Below are 20589 nucleotides of genomic sequence, written 5' to 3'. Positions count from 1 at the left end.
CATGTTAAAGGGGCGCTGGATGTGTTTGGACACAGAGCCACAACCCCGTGAGGATGTGCGTCCTGACGCAATGATGGGGCCAGACTGCAGGCACGCGGTTCACGTTCGAGCGCGATTAATTGCCCGTTTGTGAATAAAATGCATTATTGTCACAATCCGAGCACAGCTTTTACACGTATATTTTTTTTTTACATTCTTCTTTTTTTTACATTCTCGTTGATTTCTTTAAGCGTGTTGGCTATAGTCATCCGGGTTGAGGCAATTTTATCAAGCGTGTTAGCCATCCTTTCTTGATTGTTCAACACGGCGTCAGAAATCAGGCGTGGAGAGGCAAGCTTTGGGCATTTCGCTTTGGGCATTTCGCTGCTTTTTGCTCCGTCTACAGGGTCCTGCTGCAGTTCCTTTTATGGGCATTAGTGGGCGGTGACTTATGCTAATCGTATGTTAATTAGACTCACCTGGCACGCGCTTTCAACTTACGAACAGATGGCATTCATCAATCTAAGAACACAGCTGCGAACAATTCTGGGGCTTACGAACGCGTTGATGAATCCGACGTAGGGTTTTCTTAAAAAACTTCTTAAGGACAACTTAAGAAAGAATCTAAGAAGATTCGTAAGAACATATTGGTGAATCGGGCCCAGTGATCCCTCGTTTATCGCGGGAGTTGCGTTCCAAAAATAACACGCGAAAAGTGAAATCCGTGAAGTAGTCAGCTTTATTTTTTTTATTATTTTATAATGCAATACTGTACTATAGAATGAAACCAAAAATCAAAACCTGTTTTAAAGCCCAAAATTTGTTTAAAACAATTTTAATATAGTAATACAAGGTTGGAAACATTCGGCCAGATTCACCAATATGTTCTTAAGAATCTTCTTAGATTCTTTCTTAAGTTGTTATTAAGAAGTTTTTTAAGAAAAACCTACGTCGGATTCATCAACGCGTTCGTAAGGCCCAGAATTGTTCGCAGCTGTGTTCTTAGATTGATGAATGCCATCTGTTCGTAAGTTGAAAGCGCGTGCCAGGTGAGTCTAATTAACATACGATTAGCATAAGTCACCGCCCACTAATGCCCATAAAAGGAACTGCAGCAGGACCCTGTAGACGGAGCAAAAAGCAGCGAAATGCCCAAAGCGAAATGCCCAAAGCTTGCCTCTCCACGCCTGATTTCTGACGCCGTGTTGAACAATCAAGAAAGGATGGCTAACACGCTTGATAAAATTGCCTCAACCCCGATGACTATAGCCAACACGCTTAAAGAAATCAACGAGAATGTAAAAAAAGAAGAATGTAAAAAAAATAAACGTGTAAAAGCTGTGCTCGGATTGTGACAATAATGCATTTTATTCACAAACGGGCAATTAATCGCGCTCGAACGTGAACCGCGTGCCTGCAGTCTGGCCCCATCATTGCGTCAGGACGCACATCCTCAGGGGGTTGTGGCTCTGTGTCCAAACACATCCAGCGCCCCTTTAACATGCCGATGGTGCGTTCAATGGTGGAGCGACTGCGCGCATGCATCTGATTGAATAAAACTCCTGTGGAGTCTGAGGGTTGGTCAGTGGTGTCAACAACCAGGGAGCCAGGGCATATCCTCGATCCCCTAATAAAATAAATCAAGATAAAATCAAATAAAAAGACAGTTTTGGCATGGTTTCCAATTTGGTTGATTAATGTTAAGTCATTGGCACATTTACGTAATTTTAAAATTCTCCGTAAATCACCCAAAATAGGAAATAAACAAATAAATAAATAAATATGACAGAATTATCATTGTAATATTGAATTTTATTGAACTGCACAAGAGAAGAAAACACAACCATGCCAACATGTCGGCACTGAAATGTGCGCAAGAGTACTCCTGAGTGTTCGTAGGATTTGTTCTTACCTACGAATAAATCCAGGATAAGAAGAAATTGGTGAATGCCACAATCTTCGTCAACTGTTCGTAAGTGGGACTTAAGAACAAATTTGTTCGTAAGAACGCTTCGTGAATCTGGCCCATTGTTATGGGTAGTTGTTGGCGCTTTCTTTTTCTGAGCAAGAAGATTTTTATAAACGGATATGCCAACTTTCGATTATATTTGAGAACTGCAATGAACGACTCGCAAAAAAAATCCGTGAAGCAGCGAAGCCGTGAAAGATGAAACGCGATATAGCGAGGGATCACTGTAGTAGATGATTCCCAAGAAATGGCGCAAGCGAGGGTTTTATGTTTAAAGAGTCGATCAGAACCATGACTCTGGTGTACTGGTGTCCTCCTGCTGCCTCAGGAGGCCAGTAAAGGGACTGGGCTCAGACGCAGTTCCAGCTTGTTGAGAGGGGAGGAATGGTGGGTGACGTCGAAGCCCAGCAGCTGACGGGTGGACGACTCCCAGCTCCGACCAAACTCCAGGCGGCTGCAGATGCAGGGATACTGCCGGTCAGCCCAGCAAACCCAGTCCACCGCTCTCTTCACCTGCTTCCAGCGCGCGCTCCTGCAACAAGAAGTCACATGGTACAAAGGGGCGTTAGCTCCGAAGGCTCACGGCTCCGCTGTGTTCCAGTTTTCATTCTGACCTGTGCCGAGAGGACTCGACCAGGGAGAAGAGGGTCCGGAGCAGCGTGCCCTCTTCCAGCTTCTCCACCCTCATCATCTGCAGAACCAGGAGAGTCGCCACGAGCCTCAGGATGTCAGCACGGGCCCTCGACCCTGCAGGACACACAGCACATGGGGGCGGTTTCAACACCACTGGGCGGAACCAAAGTACCACCATCAAAGTACCAGCAGAGTCCAGCGGTTCTCACCCAGGGAATCGATGCCTTTGCTCTTCAGGAAAACGTTGGCAAAAAGGTCAGCGTTGAAATTTAGGAGTGTTCCCAGTTCGGGGGTTAATTCCCAGTAGCCATCCTGCAGCCCAGAGAGCGTGGAGGCGTCAGGAACAACGAAGGAAAGAAACAGCCGGCTTTTGCTTTTAAAGTGGATGATACTCGGGTTTTTCATACCAAATGCTGCATCTGGAAGATCTTTACCCAGTCCACCACCCCCTCAGACACCCCCCCAGACCTGAAATGACAGCGTCTGTCAATGTCAGCTTTTCTTACACTTATAAACACGAGCGGCTGTTTGGGAACTCACCGAATGGCTCGATCACGTGGGAACGGCTGAGCTCTGAACCTTTTCTTGACTGAGGCAGCGTGGAGCGTGTGTCGGGTAGCAGAGGAACCTTCCAGTCTGTGATCTCGTAAAGGCTCACCAGGGCATTTATGCTTGAGCAGAGGTGCTGCAGAAGAATCCTCAGAGGTCATACGTTCATAAGAATAGAACATGGCCTGTTGTTGTTCCATCCTTATTAGTGATCCTCTTTTCCTCCTCCCAAATGGTTGACCTCCAGATCTCAGCAGAGGAGGAGGAGGAGGAGGAGAGGAAACTGCGCTTGCTCTCAAACTGCCTAGTATGACATCAACATCAGCAACAGGAGGAAGAGGAGCACCACGGAATGGAGGAGCAGCAGCAGGAGGGGGAGGGGGAGGAGGAGGAGCACGGAATGGAGGAGCAGCAGCAGGAGGGGAAGGGGGAGGAGGAGCACCACGGAATGGAGGAGCAGCAGCAGGAGGGGGAGGGGGAGGAGGAGCACCACGGAATGGAGGAGCAGCAGCAGGAGGGGGAGGGGGAGGAGGAGCACCACGGAATGGAGGAGCAGCAGCAGGAGGGGGAGGGGGAGGGGGAGGGGGTGCAAAATCAAAAAGAGCACCGGGAACAGGAGGAAGAGGAGCATCAACAGGAGGAAGAGCACCAGCAAGAGAAGGAAGAGGAGCACCACGGAATGGAGGAGCAGCAGCAGGATGGGGAGGTGGAGGGGGTGCAAAATCAAAAAGAGCACCGGGAACAGGAGGAAGAGGAGCATCAACAGGAGGAAGAGCACCAGCATGAGGAGGAAGAGGAGGAGCACGGAATGGAGCAGCAGCAGGAGGGGGAGGAGCAAGAGTGGAAACTGTCTTTGCTATAAAACTGTCTAGTCTTGTATCAGAAAAAAGAGGAAGAGAAGCACCAAGGAATGGAGGAGAAGCAGGAGGGGGAGGAGGAGCACCACGGGATGGAGGAGCAGCAGGAGGGGGAGGTGGAAGGGGTGCAAAATTAAAAAGAGCACCGGGAACAGGAGGAAGAGGAGCATCAACAGGAGGAAGAGGAGCACCACCGAATCGAGAAGCACCACCAAGAGCCTCAGATCCCAAACACCGACTAAAATCTCGACGCGGACGAGCACAGATAAAGGCATGAGCCAAAGAAGCACATTCAAATTGTAAACTGCGAGAAATAGGAGGGTGGGGAGCACCAGGAGGAGGTGGTGGAGGAGCAGAAGATGCAGTTGGAAAATGTTGGATGGCTCCAAAACCAGCAAAACCAGTTTCACTTTCAAAGTCAAATTCATCCATCAGGAAATTGGCGTCAAAATCAAAGCCACCACCACGCTGAATGGAACAATCAAGCGCCAGGCCCACGAGGCTCTCTGATGAGAGCTCCTCGTATACAGCTCCCTCCACCTCCTCTTCATCCTGGTCCGCAGCAGTCTGAGGAGAGCTCCAGCTGATATATGGCAGAAAATCCACATCTTCCTCTGCAATCAGCTTTGGAATATCCGTGAAGCCTTGTTCCTGGGCTGAGCCCTAACAAAAGAAGACAGAACATTGGGTGCGAGAAACCCCAGCGGGTCTACTGAGCGCAGATTACAGACCCTTTCCTCGATGGCCACGAAGCTGGTGAACTGACTCAGGATGGAAAACTCTTTGCTCAAGCCGACGATAAACTCCCTCAGCTCCGCTTTCTTTCCCTGGGGGGAAAGAGGGAAGTTAAACTCCTCGGGATCTCAGGCGGGCTTTCTGAACCGGGACGTCTGGCCTTTGCCCACCTCGTGTTGGGCTTCGTCCGCGTCCAGGTTTCCATCTTCGTAGTCCTGGATGACGGCTCTGGCCGTCAGCTTGTGCAGGAACTGGACACACAAACAGATGAAGAGGGTGTTTTTCCGTTAGTGACCAAAGGGGGGCGCTGAAGGGCGGCGGCTCACCGTGCCCCTGGTCTTCTGCAGCTCGCTGGTGGACACCATGGTCTGGAGCTCTTTACCACTCAGGTTTCCACAGAGGGTGGCCTGCAGAATATAGCAGACGATGAATGGAAGTGAAAGGGGCACCTTCTCCTGAGGAATTCAGGACTTCCGGGCTAATATTAACGGCTAAATGTTGGAATTCTGCCTGGGAGCCACCTGAGGGCGTCGCGGTGTCCTCATTAAAACAAACCTACACACCTGAGTGCAGTGTGGCACGAAGCCGTAGACCAGGGTGTGGCAGTCGCTGAACAGAGCGTGCAGCTGCTGGGGGGCTTGGACAGGAGGGGGCGCCGTGGGGCTGAACTGCTGCCACTTTACCGACACCGAGCTGCAGCCGGGAGCTGCCATTCGCTTCACCTGCCGCGCCGCCTGTCGCCAAAGGAGAGGCGTGTGAACGCGATGGCGGGGGATGAGGATGTGCGAGGGCGGCACCTAAAGGGGGCCGGCTCACCTTTTCGGTCCAGGTGTGTTTAGTTTTTGTGTCGAAGAATTCGAAGGCTCCGCCCCCGGCCTGGGCCAGCGCCCTCAGCATGTGGCGATTGGCTGTGGGACTGAGAGAACAAACACAAGAGCCCGGTAAACATCGTCACGCACAGCGGTTTTTACCGCGGTGGCGCGACGAGGTCCGAAAGGACCCGTGCAGACCTGAGACCGCAGGCGAAGAGGCGGCTGTGCTGCACGCCATCCCGGAGCAGCTGCAGGGTCAGCTCGGGGTTCTGGATGTGACCGTCAGACAGCAGCAGCAGGTTTCTGATGCCCCGGGAAGGAGGCAGCAGGCCGAGGGCCCGCAGGGGCCGCCACAGCTCGGTGCTGCCCCCTACTGGAGTGAAGCGCTGGTGAGAGGAAGAGAGGCGTCACGGTGCTGCCTTCAAGGACGTCAAAATACCTCAGCAGAACTTTCACACAGTAAAGAGCGGCACGAAACAGCTCAGCCTTGTCACACTGAGGTTCTGCATGAATGTCAGAAGGAAAATGTGTGGAACTGTTCAACATTTGGGTGGGAAAATGTTTGTTTTTGGGAGATTTCCTGCTTTCCTTTTATCGTCTGTGCAGTTTTTTAGCTGACGTGGGGCTTGTGATTCGGGTGAAAAGCTTTAAGTCTGCAGCTCAGAGTAAGATTGGCTGTGAAAAATAAAGCATAACTTACTTTGATGAAGCTCTTGGCTTCTTCATAAACGTCACCGAGCGGCTGCGCTGTCAGAAAAGCTTCAGAATGATCTGATGGATAAAATCAAGGGAAAGGAAGAAAAATACGACCTCGATCAAGCAAGATTTATTCCATTTTGATAAGAGGCGACACTATAAAACTACCAGACAGTCCGACGTCCTGACTTGAACTTCCTGTTGTCCTCAGAATATTAGAACAAACAGAACAGATCAAACTGACCTGTGCCAAATAAAATAATGTTGACTTTGAGGTCGCGGTGGAGGGCCTTGAGGACCCGCAGGGCAATTTCCTGGACCGCTTGGAGGACGTCTCCCATGGACTCAGATGTGTCCAGCAGGAGGACCACTTCGTTGGACGACGGTGACCCGGAGCTGATGTCAAAGTCTGGGTAGAAAACCAACATGCAGGCCTGGAGGGGAGACAGAGAGACAGAGACAGAGAGAAGGAGAGAGACAGAGAGAAGGAGAGAGAGACAGAGACAGAGAAGGAGACAGAGACAGATAGAAGGAGAGAGAGACAGACATGGAGAGAGAGACAGAGACAGACATGGAGAGAGAGACAGAGAGAAGGAGAGAGAGACAGAGACAGAGAGGGACATGGAGAGAGAGACAGAGAGAAGGAGAGAGAGACAGAGACAGAGAGACAGAAAGTGACAGAGACAGATAGAGACAGACATGGAGAGAGAGACAGAGAGAGACATGGAGAGAGAGACAGAGAGAAGGAGAGAGAGACAGAGACAGACATGGAGAAAGAGAGTAGGTGCTTTAACAAAACAAGAACCACGGTGGAGGTGAAAGGTGCCCCCACTGACCTGGCTCTCCTTCTCTGGGTGTTTCTCCACCCACATCCTGGGCAGGTGGACCTCAGCCAGACGGACGGACAGCTGGAACCCTTCTGGACCCAGGACCTGTCCAGGCAGGACGCTCACCACTGCTTTACAGTCGGTCCTCTGAAGGATCAGAGCAACAACGTGGTCTCAGTGGAACCTCCGTCTGCAACAGGCTCGTCCATGAAGGGATCCAGTTACCTTGACCTTCACGCGGTGAGTGATGCAGCCCAGGCTGCTGATCTGGTTGGGCATCTGCACCGACGCGTCCAGGCTGAACTCTCTAAAAACCACCAGCTTGTTTAACCGGGCAACAAAACTAGCGCTGAAACATCCGACGGGCCGAGCTCACCTTGAACCTGCCGCGTCGTCGGCCACGCACACCTTCTCCATCGTCACCTGGCGGCGGATGGAGAACACGTAAAACCTTCTGCCAACATTCAAAAAATGGATCCAAAACCAGGGAAAAGAGATGCGATGGGTCACCCAACGGGGCTTCCTGTCCAGACTGAGGACATTCCACCGGCCGTCTCTCACCTGTGTGGTCTGGTTGAGCGCCGCGCTCTCCTGCCAGGGCGCCACGCTCCCCGGCAGAGAGAAGAGGACGCTCCCGTCCTTGACCATCAGCTCGGACACAAAGGTCACCTTGATGAGGACGCTCGCGGCGGGCGGCAGGTTGCCGACGCTGATGGTGAACACGTCCTGCGGAGAGACAAAATAGAGCCATGACCAGAAGAGGAAGCGATTGGTGAGGCGCTGGCGTGTGGAGGGCGTTCGTACAGGAGCGTCCTGGTCCATCAGGTAGGCCCCGTGGCCTCTCTCCACGGCCTGCCTGTACTCTCTGCGAGCCGCCTCTTTCTCCTTCACCTGTGGTCCAAACACACGTCAGAGAGCAGCTCCCTGCTGCGGCCACGGCAGCGGGAACCGCCCGTACCTGTCCCACCACGTGCTTCCCGTTGATGAAAGCCTCAAATCCACAAACTGCCGCCGAGTCACTCAGCGGGAACACGTACTTGGCCTCGATGGGAACCGGCCTGTCGTTGGTGTATTTTTGGAAAACGATGACCTGAAAGAAGAGTCAGAGCAGACACGAGTCAGATCCGAGTCAGGTTTAAGTTTACCAACGCTCTTGGCGATTTAACTGCCCCTACTGGGCTCTCCAAGCACCTGACACAGCAGATCCATCAGTTTGCACTTGACGTGGACGGCCTGCAGAGGGATCTGCTGACCGGAGCTGTCCAACAGCCCGGACTTCACGTCCTCCAGAGGGTCTTTGATGACCTCCACGTCCTCCGAGCGCAGCTCTGGACAGACAGACACACGATTGCTGTTAGCAGAGCATCCCTTGCTAACAGCAGGTGTGATAAATAACCTGGTAGAAAAAGACCTGGGTCGTTCTACGGGGGTGCAGTTCTCACCTTGAACGGTAGAGGGCAGACAGGGCTCAGCAGTGGTGCTGATGGTGGGGCTGAACTCCTTCAGCCGGTCCCCCTCCATGCAGAACTGGACCACGTACTTCAGCCTCACCTGGTCTGGACTGTACACCACGTACTCATCATCCTGCAGCAGAAGGAACGTGTGACTACAACGCACGGCCGGAAACCTGCGCACGAGCGTGCCAACGCTCCCACCTCAAACTCGGAGGGAGCGGCGGGGGTGCCGCGAACGCCATGCACGCTGTGGAATCCCTGCGGGGCCTCGGTCAGGGTCGGGTCTCTCTGAGAGACGTCCGTGCACTGTCCCAGCGCCACATCACACACCAGGAGCAGCCGCGAGCCGTCGGTGGCGCTGGGCTGCGAGTACTTCAAACTGGTGCTGCGGGGGCACAGAGCCAGTCTTAATCAGGAGGGTAGTAGTAGTGGGGAAATACCCCAGACGGACTACTGACCTAAAGGCGTCGCTGAAGTAGATCCCACTGCCCAGGTTGCCCACGTCGGTCCTCTTTATCCCATGATGCTCCACACCCACGCGAGGCATCAGGAGGCCACTGTAGCATCGGGACAGTAAGAAACTGCTTTTCCTCGAGGGGTTCTGGGTGATCTCGGGGAACTCACCGGGACAGAAGTCCCACGAAGTTGCTGGGCTTGGATGAGTGGAGGAGGGGCTCGACGTTCCCCACGTCGGCCTTGAAGGTCTGAAGCTCCACGCCGCGGCAGACGCGCAGGACCTGCTGGATCTGGACCTGGCTGCGGGGCAGAGAAAAGCAAGAGCGCGCTCTGGTATCGGAGCCGAGCGGGTTCGACGTTCAGGGGACGCTAGGCTACCTGTGCCGCAGCTGAGCCGCCACGTCCAGGAACTCCGAGCTGTCCGCGGGAACGGCCTCGACGCTGCAGCGGAGGGCGCGGTACTTCCCCAGGCAGGAAGGAGCGGCGCTCCTCAGAGTCATCTCGCTCACGTTCAGGACGTCCCTGATTAACTGAACAACAGCCAGGGTCAAAGCTGCGCCCCCTGCTGGGCAGCCACAGCGCCCCCTGTGTTCAGGGCTACCTGACAGACGTCCAGCTTCTGCGACACCGACTGGAGACCCTCGGACCGATGCTCCCTGAAGGGCATCAGGGCTTGAGCCTCCTCCAGGAGGGACGCGGCCTCTTTGAGCTCCGTCTCCCGCAGCTTCCTGTGAGCCTGGAGCAGCAACCCTTCCGCCCTGCTCACCTGCGGGAAACAGGATTAGGAGGTCGTCGCGGCGACCGACGGGCTCTAACTGAGGAGCGGCGCTTACGTCGTTGAGGCTGAGCTTCTCCACCGGCACCGCGAGGATGTCGCCGAGGCGACCGGTGGCCTCCGCCCACAGCAGCTCGACGAAGGCCCCCACTTCCTGCGTCAAGGTCCCGGCGTTCAGCTTCTCCTCCAGCAGCAGCTGCCGGTCAAACGGAGCAGAGACGCGCCCATCAGCAGCCGACCGGCAGATTGGGACACAGCGGGGGCTAATGAGCAGCGAACCTGCCGGAGGGGGGCAGAGCCCAGGTCCTGAGCCTGGGCAGAGCCGCTCCGTCTCTGCTGCAGCCCGGTCTGGATCAGGGTCTCTCTCAGGTACGTGTAGACCTCCAGCGCCTCCTCTGAGGTGGCCAGAAAGACCAGCGTGTCTTTGGCTGCAGCTTCCTGTCGGCACAGAGACTCATTTGGGGCAAAAGGGGCTTTTCACGCCTCTGAAAATCCTTCTGAAGCTCAACTGGGAGCACGTTGCCGCGACAACATGAGGGGCGTTACTACAGAAAGGGCCAAACCTCGGCTCCCGCTTCGTCCTTCCAGTACCGGGCCACGCGGTACGTCCGCCCCCCCTCCTCCCTGAGGCTCTGCAGCTCCAGCACGCACCAGGAGCTGCTGTTGGGCTGGAGATTGGGATATTTAAGAACCGGCAGCGTCAGCAGGAGTGAAAACACGTGGCGGCTTTACCTTCTCAAAGATGGAGTACTTGGCCACTTGGAAATGGTCTGGAAAGGGCGGAAGGTCAGAATCATCTCCGCTGTAAACTCTGTCAAACAGAATAAATCATGAATTCAATCTCGGATTTCTCAGGAATCAGAGGCAGAAAAACCGGGAAGGTTGACGTTCAGGGCGAGGAGCCACACCTGAACTTTCCCAGAACATCTCCGCTCTGTTCCCACGTGGTTGGTGCCGGACTCCTCCCCACCACGGGCGTCACCGGGTCCCGGCGCGGTTCTGCGTCCGCTTTGACCGGCGCTGAAACACACAGAAGTGTTGAATGAGGTGGCGGCGACACTGTTAACACAGGGCCACTGCTCAGGAGGGTGAAACCTGACGGGGCAAACGCACGTCGACACACCTGGAGCCCAAACAGAACCTTTTATCAGACAGAACCGAACCTGCCCAGGCTGAATTCCTCCGTCTACCCTGCGAATGCTACAGATAAACAGCCAAGAACGGGCCGAGATCTAAGGTTAAAAGGTTACTTTGGGTGACAGGGGGAGAGGAGGCGTCCAGCCTGTATCCGTCCACGGGGAGAAGAACGCCGCTCTGCAGGCAGCTGGAGACGTAATCCACCCCCACCACCGGCGTCTGGTACTTCTGGATGCTGCGCAGCCTGTTGGTGCTCAGGCTGGACACGTCGCTGGCCAGGATCAGAGAGCACTGTGGGAAAAGTGGGCAGAACTCACAAGCCGGGCTCCGATATCTGATATCTATCCGATCCGACCGCATATTTATCTGAGGAGGCGCGAAGACATGACCTCTGACCTGCTTATTGACCACAAAGCAAATGTTGCCTCCGTTGTCTGTAATGGCTGATTTCAAACTTCTCTTCTCCTTGATGGGCAAAGTTTTCAGTTCCAGCAGCACGGAGCAGTTTTTAAACACGCCCATGACTGTGAACACACACACACACACACACACACACACACACACACACACACACACACACACACACACACTTTTCCTGTCATTTATACCCGGCCATGGCGATGACGTCAGCAACATTAAAATCGTCCAAAAATAAAAAAGTAAAATGAGACGAACATTAACTGTGTCTGCATCAATGTCGCTGGACAGAATATACATATATAACATAACATACATATCAAAAAGAAAAAAAACTAAAACCTGTCATTCCTAGAACGACTCTTAAAACGCAATAAGTCAAATAAAAGCTTCTCGCTGTGTCATTTTAAGTGTAAACGCAAACAAAAGTGCATCACTGTCGCACTGGTTTTCAAAGATAAACACTCACAAGTTGAGACTTGTCTTATTTTACAAAATGTCGCTTGAAGTTAATAAATTATGCTCACCTGAAACCTCCAAACACTGGGGGAGTCACTCTCAGGTAAAGCGCTTAAGGCTGTCACGAGGCTTTATCATAAAAGACGGTTCCGGTCTTTTTCAAAATAAATGTCTATTTGAAAGAATCGACCCTTTCATTTCAACATGGAGCCAGTTTCTGTCTACAATTATTTTGAAAGAAATCCTCAACCGGAAGTGTGCGGAAGTGTTCGTTATTTTAGTTTGACGGAATCCGGAAGTGTTTAACTTCCTGGAATATAGGAAACCCCATGACCGATCCGGAGGAACAACAGTGACCTCTAGTGGGGAGAGTTTAGTACTGCAGCACAAAGAATCGCGAAAAGTTGAAAGTTTGTCTTTTACGACTATACATCCTCAAAAAACAGCAGTTAAGCAGCATTTTTTTTTTTTTTACAAATTATTATTTGATGTTGATACTGGAAAGAATTAAATTCAATAAAGGGAAAGAAATTATTTTTAAATCAAAGACATGTTTTGTGTCCGACCGCTGTGTGTCCGACCCCCTGATGAGCAACACAAGGAACTGTGCTCTCCCCCTTTCTGTTCACCACCTACACAGCTGACTTCCAGTACCACTCTGAGACATCTCACCTCCAGAAGTACTCGGATGATCCAGTCATAGTCGGGTGTGTGGAGAATGGACAAGAGGACGAATACAGGGACCTTGTGGAGAGTTTTGTCAGGTGGAGCAGGGAGAACCTTCTGCAGCTCAACGTGACCAAGACGAAGATGGTGGTGGATTTCAGAAAAAGCAAAGGATTACAGGGTCTGTTGTTGGCTGTAGACTTGATAACTTGGACGAGGTGGTGAGGGACAGGATGGTGTTGAACCATCATGGTGCTGGATGGTGCTGGACAATCATGGACAGCCCCCCCCCCCCCATCAATACAGTGGACAAACTGAGAAGCAGCTTCAGCAGCAGACTCCTGCAGCCTCGCTGCTCTAAGGAACGGTATATATGTATATATGCTTATAACGTTCTAATCTTATTTGTATTTTTTCATTCTGTTTCTATACTTTGTAAATACAAAACCGAGTCTACAGTTATATTAATCCACGTTAGGCTGCTACTACAATTCAGTTTCCCTACGGGGATGAATAACGTACATCTTGAATCTTGAATGTTTTAAGAGTCCAGGATTTTCCAATCACAACGCTAACTTGGCTGTCCAGACGTTTACTCCAGATATTTCTAATCAAAGCAAATGTTGTTTCATTGAATCAGACGAATGCTTTATTACCTATGGAGGTGATTTGGTGGACAGATGGTGTTTTGGCTCGACATCTGCTGCTGCAGAACAACCGAGTCAGCATTAGAGCTCTCAACAAATCGGCACCGAGCAGATTTAAAACAAGAAAATCAAGAATAAGAGAAACAAACTCATCGACATCAGCCCTGCGTTCATCCCCGGCTGATCTGAAATAACTTATTCAAACTCTTAATGTGTCCAGAGTTGGGAAATTCCATTTTTTGGAGGAGGTAAAGCTCCAGCTGGGACAGAAATAAAGTTCATGAAAGGAGGCTGGAGGTCTGTGGCGGTCCGAGGCGACGCGTCGTCAGGACGACGGCAGAGTGGAGCCTAATTGGCCGTTTCTAACATAATCACTGCGGCCCCAAACACATTTGTCTGCTGAAATCAGCTAAAAACTGCACGGACAAACCAGCCAAGTGCAACAGCAGCATGGATGCACAGATGCTAATCAGTGCTAACGTGCTGCAGGCCTCACGTGCGCGGGTGTGTGTGGAAGAAGCTGCGTCCGTGCACGGTCTATGAGAGCAGATGCTGCCAGGATATAAGACATTTCTACCACACAGAGTTACGTGGGCGACGACGCAGGCGCTAGCAGACTATTACGGGCTAACGGATCATGAGAAGCACTCATGAAATATACATAATGCCCTTTGATGTATGGCCATTAAACATTATGTATGTTCATATGAATTAGTGGTATAAAACATATCAAACGCAGCTCGGACTGGCAGCAGCGGGGCCTCGACCATCAACCTCCCGCCTTCCCAGAGAAGCTAACTGGTGAAGCGAGTTAAAGTTTCCCTTCTGCAGCTTAATCCTGGATAAACCTCTGAAAATGTTACGGCTGCTCTCGTCCCCCCCCCCCCCCCCCCCCAGATTCCTGCAGATTAACGCGACCATAATCATCCGCCAGCATTGAGCCAGATGTTGGACATAAACGCAGCTGTTGGAGCCTCGATGGCGCCGAAGCGGCCGGATCCTCAACCAGTAAGTCGAAGCTCGACTTGGATCTGATTGAGAGCATCAGTGTTGACTAATGCCTGATGTTTCCTCAGCTGGGGGCTGTTTTCCACCACCCCAGCACCCGTTCTTTCATCCCCTCCATGTCACCCGTGTTCGGTGGCTCAGAGCTGGAGGAGCTTTCCCGGCAGAAGTGTCCCGGTGTCGTCGGGAGCGGCTTTGAGACCTGCGTGAGTCACCTGTCACATCTGAATATCAAAGCTGAGCAGAGCAGCTTCCACCTCTGGAAATAAAGCCCCAGTTTCTGAGTTTCTCTGCACTTGTGGGGACTTTCAGTGAGGAACCATCCTGGGTCCTGATGCTGGTTCCTCAGGCTGGGTACAGAAATGGGATTTCACAGGTAAAGGCTTCCTGGAAACACAGAAAAGGTGAAAACAGCCCTCAGGGGGGGTTTCTGCAGGACAAATGTTCACATTTATTTCTTGGCCTTTCGGCGTTTGTGCTCGGGTCCATTAAAACACATCAGATGGTGAACAAATCGGTGTTCCTGATGTTTGTTCCCATTAATGTCCCACAAACCTGCCGCTCACGATTAAGGAACAAATAACCACAAACAGGCGACATTTAAATGCTTTGAGAGAATCCTGATGAGGTTTTGACTGCTCAGGTTCTAATTTTCTCTGTTTAGTCTTTTTAATGCAATAATACAGAAACATTGCAAACATCTCCACACAAAAGATTAAACCGACCATAAATTATGTTCGATAACATTTGGATCCCATCAACATGCAATATATAAGGCAGATATTGTTCCTATCAGGCAGAAATAGGAACAATAAAGCGACCAAAAAGCTGAATTAGGTCCTTTGTTATTTTCGGAGTGCTGCAGTGATCCGGGTAGCCAGCAGGGGGCGCTCCAGTCATGCCCAGAGCTGGGTGGGGGCTGATCTTCCTCCCTCTGCTGGAGTCACTATTTACTCCGATGCTCGTCATCACCTCACAGCTGCCCTCCCGACTGAGTCCATCCATATAAGTAAAAGAAGGACAACACATTAATGCCTTCACCCTCTCACCTTTCACCCTCTCACCTTTCACCCTCTCACCCTCTCATTCCTTTCTCATATCCTCCACCTCCTTCATTTTTTTTTTTACAAAAACTGCAATTGCCTGATCTCTTCATCCCCTCATCTAATTATCTTTGTTCTATTAATAATCTGGATGATGGATGGATGATGGATGGATGGAGGAACGGATGATGGATGTATGGGTGGATGTATGATGGATGGATGGATGGATGGATGGATGATGGAGGAACGGATGATGGATGTATGTATGATGGATGGATGGATGGATGATGGATGGATGGATGAACGGATGTATGGATGATGGATGGATGGATGGATGGATAGGTGGGTGATGGATGGATGGATGGATGGATGGATGGATGGATGATGGATGGATGGATGATGGATGGATGATGGATGGATGGATGATGGATGGATAGATGATGGATGGATGGAGGATGGATGATGGATGATGGATGTATGGATGATGGATGGATGATGGATGTATGGATGATGGATGGATGGATGATGGATGGATGGATGATGGATGGATGATGGATGTATGGATGATGGATGGATGATGGATGTATGGATGATGGATGGATGATGGATGTATGGATGGATGGATGATGGATGGATGGATGGATGATGGATGTATGGATGATGGATGGATGATGGATGTATGGATGATGGATGTATGGATGATGGATGGATGGATGATGGATGGATGGATGATGGATGGATGGATGTGTCCTTGTTGTCCCTCATCATGCCTTAGTTGAACTTGATTGGGAGAATCAGAGGTGCTAGAATGTGTGTGTATGTGTGTGTGTGTGTCTGTGTGTGTGTGTATGTGTGTGTGTGTGTGTCTGTGTGTGTGTGTATGTGTGTGTGTGTGTGTGTATGTGTGTGTGTGTGTGTCTGTGTGTGTGTGTCTGTGTGTGTGTGTATGTGTGTGTGTGTGTGTCTGTGTGTGTGTGTATGTGTGTGTGTGTGTGTCTGTGTGTGTGTGTATGTGTGTGTGTGTGTCTGTGTGTGTGTGTGTGTGGGGGGGGGGTTCTTTAGTGACAGTCTGAGGTTAATGTCACACGACTGGAAATCTATGGTGCTGGTGGGGGCCTGCAGGGTGGTGGATGACAGCGGCTGCCCCAATATTAATGCAACACACACACACACACACACACGCACACACGCACACACGCACACACACACACACGCACACACACACACACACACACACACTTACTTCTATCCCTGTGAGGACTAGACGTATTACACTTCCCAGCTCCTTTCCCTAACAGTCCAAATAACCCCCTGACCCCATGACCCCATGACCCCTGACCCTGACCTAAACGCAAACCTTAAAAACATGTGTCCTCACTTTGTTAGTATAATAAATATTTTGGTATTCAATGTGTAATATCTACAAGAGCAAACACACAAACACACACAAACACACACACACACACACACACGCAGGTGGGCGCAGTGTGAGCATGCAGAAGCCCCTAAAGGAGGCAGCAACTACTAAAAACATGGTGCGCAGCAGCTTCAGGTGATCCGAACGAATAAACAAACATCTGTTTACATGTTTTAATCAGCTTTAACCAGAATTACGTTACAAATGTCATAATTCCCTCGCAATTAAATAACAGCGCGACGTGTGAACAGGTCCGACGCTGGAGGCAGCGTTTCTGATGTGTGTGTGTGTGTGTATGTGTGTGTGTGTGTGTGTGTGTGTGGGGGGGGGGGTGCTCATCATCTGGACCTCCTGCAGCACCAAAGAGGAAGAACACAGTAAATACGTAATAAATACGTGCAAAGGTCGGAGAGCGATTTAAACAAATGGTAATGGGAGTAATGGGAGTAATGGGAGTAATGGGAGTAATGTGCACGCTGGCTGGCCTGTTAATTGGAGCATTATTATGGTCTTGTTTTTCACTGCTGCCTGTCGGCTGTGCGATTTGTTATCCCTGTTCTGGTGGCTGCAGAGGCCCATTAAACTTTGGCGCCGACCTGGTCGGATGCAAACATGTGCCCGGTCGTTGCAGCTTCGGTACCAAACGCCGCCGTCGCTCCTCCGCCGCCGTTTCGTTGTTGCTTTGGAAAATATAGAGGATCCATTTGGTCCCAGAGGTGCCCCCAGAAAGATTTCTGTTCATTGCAAACCCATTTTCAACAGTCCCCCAGTCGGCTGGGGGAAGGGAAGCAATCCATCAGCGCCACGCGGCGTCCTCGCCGGCCCGAGCAGGAAGGTGCATCCTAAATAGTGCTAACGCCTCCACCTGGGGGGTCTTTTACAGACCCGTGCTTCCAGAATAGTTCCTTGATTTCCAAGTTGCCAAACTTCCCCCGATTCCTGCGCATCTCCCCACACCGTCGATGCTAATGTGCCAGGAGGAGGTGCGGCTCGCCTCGGCAGCACAGAGAGGGTGAAGGTTTGGATCTGGAGTCGGGCCCAGGCCTCCTGCGCTGAGCTGGGGCCCCCAAGAACTTTGCGGAGTGGCGTTGAGCGTACGCTGAGATCCGATGACGCAAGTGATGCAATCGGTTGCGTTATAATCATACAACCGCCGACTGTTATTCCTGCCCGGTGGGAATGTTTGATCTCCGGGTCTCGGGAATACGATAAGGCTGCTGTCTGACTGTGGTGGTGGTGGTGGGGGGGCGCTGGGGGCGGTTCCTGGGTTGCTGTGGGGCCTTCCTTGGATATGTATCCCGAAGCAATCAAAGACTCGTCAGGACCAAAAAACAACCGCGAAAATATTCTTTCCGCTTCTCTCGGCAGCCTCGGTCTGGAATGATTCTAACACTATGGATGAGGGGGGTGGGGGTGTCCCAGGGGGTCCAGGGTCCAGGGGTCCAGGGAGTCCAGGGCTCCAGGGGTCCAGGGAGTCCAGTGGGTCCAGGAGTTGGGAGGAACAGTTGAGGAACAGCTTGATGGTTCCCATCCGAACTGGCTTGAATCGACTGATTTCTGCCTCTTCTCTTCTCTCGACTTCAGTAGAATCTTATCCTGCAGAGAACTCGGGAGTTTTTCATTGAAGTCCAAACTTTGCAGAAGTTCTGACCTCTTTTCATAATTTTTTCATAAATTCAACCGGGAATTAAAATGGAAGCAGCCTCGACGTTCGAGCATCGACTCATGAATAAGCAACAGAATTAGTTTAATTATGTAGCTGCTTTAGCTTCAGCCGCTACGCTCTGGTGGCGGAGTCTAGGGGCAAGAACGGGAACTGCAAGTACTCAAAAAGTCCGCCTTATCTGAAAGACGTCTGCCTCCCCACACCAAATCCACATCCCATTTCCAAAAATCCTGTTTAGCACCACCAAACTCATGGGCACCAACTTTCAGCTGTGAACCAAATCAAGACAGTTTTGGCGGGAAAACAACGGCCACGTTAACGTCCTTTTTCAAAGCCAGAAAATGATTCCCGTTCTGCATCGGGGGCACTAATGGAAGCAGAGCAGATAAGAATCCTTGTGCAGGTGTGAGAATGAGACCCCCTGACATCAGAGATTCACCAGCCAGACAACCGTCGGCGGGCAGCAGAACCCGACACCTCCTGCCAAACGGAATTAAATCAGCTTGTTTTGTCTCGGCGCCGACTCGCCCGCCAGGTTTCTGATAACGTGTTCAATATGAATCCGGCAGCAAATGAATGTCTGCCGGCGTCATAAACACGACTCGGCGCCGCTTGCTTAACCTTCGGGTGGCAAAGCTTTTCACTTCATAAGCGCCAGCAACAGGCCTCCAATTCATTTACAGGCTGCGGTCAAGTCGGAACAACGGGGTGCTGGAAGATAGCATCGACCGCAGCCGGATCATTCAAACCCAGGAAGAAAAACATCCCTTTCGTCACACAACCGAGGTCTAATGAAAGATGCCGTGTTCGACACGAGCCAATATTTATTTAGAAGGGAACCAACAGATAAACACTCGGGATATCTAGGGATCACCAGGAATCCTCCACAGCAGCAGGAGTCCTTGAGGAGTTCGGATCTCATGACCCACTTCCTCTCCCTCCCATGGTAGTGGGGGTAAAACCAGGGATCCCGCCATTTTGGACCTCATCGGTTTTGTAGGCGTCTGCTTCCTGCTTGGAAGCTGTCGGCCCTCGAAGCCCGAAGAGCCGTGCTGTCAGGTAAGCTCTCTCCGTGTTTCCCCGTGACTGAAGTCACTCACTTTCACCGGTGCCGCCTCCCAGAAATCTAATTTCATGCTGCTCTCACCGTGCACCATTCGGCGGTTACGCCGCTGATCTAATATCTCGGCTGCCGGATTGATTTACGTAGCTACACCTCCTATTTGAAACGCCTCTTTGTTAATTTGACACCCCTGTACAGGCTAAGTGAACCCAGCTCTAAAATGCATCAAAGGCGCGGAGTGGATTGGCCGAGACGGCATCAACAGATGCTTGGGAGATGTTAATTCCAACCACTCTTTGAAGGTAGGAGGAGGGAAAATATTCCGCGACATCAATGGCTCAGTTTCCCTCCCGATTGTTGCGCTTGTTTCCAGAGAGCTGCTGTGTTACCGACCGCTGCTTCGCCTCCTTTGAGGAACCGCTGCGGAGAACCGGGCGGAACTGCCGATACAAACTCAAAGGAACGGTTGGATTCCACGTAGATTTGAAGGGTGGAGTGTTTTAACTGGGAAACGGAGACGCAGTTGTCGTACTCCCACTCACAGCAGTCGGCTCATCTCTGTTAACAACACCTGCGAGGTGTTGACGCAACTACACCCCCCACCCCCCGCGGTAGTACAAACAGGTCCCGCTCCACTATCTGGCGTAAATAATATCCAATAATAGCCATTATCATGACTTCCTGCCTGCTGCTATGGAAATCTGCTATGGTGCCAAACAACATTCCACCAGATCTTGTAAGAATTCCAGCCATCTCTTTTCTGTCCCAGCAGTCATAGGAACAAACATGCTAACGGCTACCTTACATAACACATGTCTTGGCCAACCGGGTATCCGGACTCATGTGTCCAATAGAAGCAGATTCATTGAGATTTATTTTTATGAGGTGAATTCACTATTGTCTGTCAAAATCCGATCCAGCCAAACGGACCAATAAGCCTTGGAAGGATGTTCTCCTGTGTTTCCTGTTTGATAATAGAGTTCAGGGAGGTCAGGGGCAACATAAAGCAGCATCCTACAGCAAAGGATCCGATTTTACCCCCTTTCCTTCTCCATTAACGACACATTACTGTTCTGTTTTTCAGCGCAGCGCCCAGAAATAAAAGCATTTGGTGGGTTTGATCAATACCCATCGATTGCTACTAGATATTTTGTTCATCTGGCCGCCTCACTGAGGCTGGCATAAAAACAGGACGCTGCTGCTGCTTTTTGTGCTTCCCAGCTTGGGCCGTGTAAACCCAACCTGAAAAAGCCGTGGGAGGTTTCTCCTCCTGGTGTTTCGGTTCAGCCTGATCGATTTGGGCCAGATTTCTCCGTAAAACGCATCT

General features: G+C 51.2%; 1 protein-coding gene and 1 long non-coding RNA gene across 2 annotated transcripts; one reads left to right on the top strand and one right to left on the bottom strand.

The window, feature by feature from the left end:
- Positions 1 to 2053: 2053 nt before the first annotated feature.
- LOC101069715 (protein mono-ADP-ribosyltransferase PARP4) lies at positions 2054 to 11883 on the bottom strand. The gene is made up of 35 exons (XM_029848679.1): positions 11824 to 11883; positions 11276 to 11403; positions 10993 to 11170; positions 10651 to 10762; positions 10475 to 10553; positions 10306 to 10410; positions 10022 to 10180; positions 9801 to 9938; positions 9569 to 9733; positions 9346 to 9497; positions 9136 to 9267; positions 8970 to 9068; positions 8713 to 8896; positions 8500 to 8641; positions 8249 to 8385; positions 8016 to 8147; positions 7862 to 7948; positions 7619 to 7783; positions 7434 to 7480; positions 7283 to 7364; positions 7067 to 7204; positions 6475 to 6664; positions 6235 to 6305; positions 5733 to 5920; positions 5539 to 5638; positions 5286 to 5456; positions 5049 to 5129; positions 4893 to 4973; positions 4719 to 4814; positions 3652 to 4650; positions 3122 to 3570; positions 2989 to 3049; positions 2791 to 2893; positions 2563 to 2695; positions 2054 to 2480 (listed from the first exon to the last, which is right to left on the bottom strand). The coding sequence occupies exons 2-35, from the start codon at positions 11399 to 11401 to the stop codon at positions 2273 to 2275; spliced, it is 5490 nt and encodes a 1829-aa protein (XP_029704539.1). The 5' UTR covers positions 11402 to 11403; positions 11824 to 11883; the 3' UTR covers positions 2054 to 2272.
- Positions 11884 to 13965: 2082 nt separating this feature from the next.
- On the top strand, positions 13966 to 15062 carry LOC115253165 (uncharacterized). The gene is made up of 3 exons (XR_003891434.1): positions 13966 to 14076; positions 14145 to 14279; positions 14386 to 15062. It is a non-coding gene; the product is annotated as an uncharacterized lncRNA (long non-coding RNA).
- Positions 15063 to 20589: the final 5527 nt, after the last annotated feature.

Source organism: Takifugu rubripes, chromosome 1, assembly GCF_901000725.2.
Source record: "Takifugu rubripes chromosome 1, fTakRub1.2, whole genome shotgun sequence".
Classification (NCBI taxonomy): Eukaryota; Metazoa; Chordata; class Actinopteri; order Tetraodontiformes; family Tetraodontidae; genus Takifugu; species Takifugu rubripes.
This window is presented reverse-complemented; position numbering and strand designations above follow the sequence as displayed.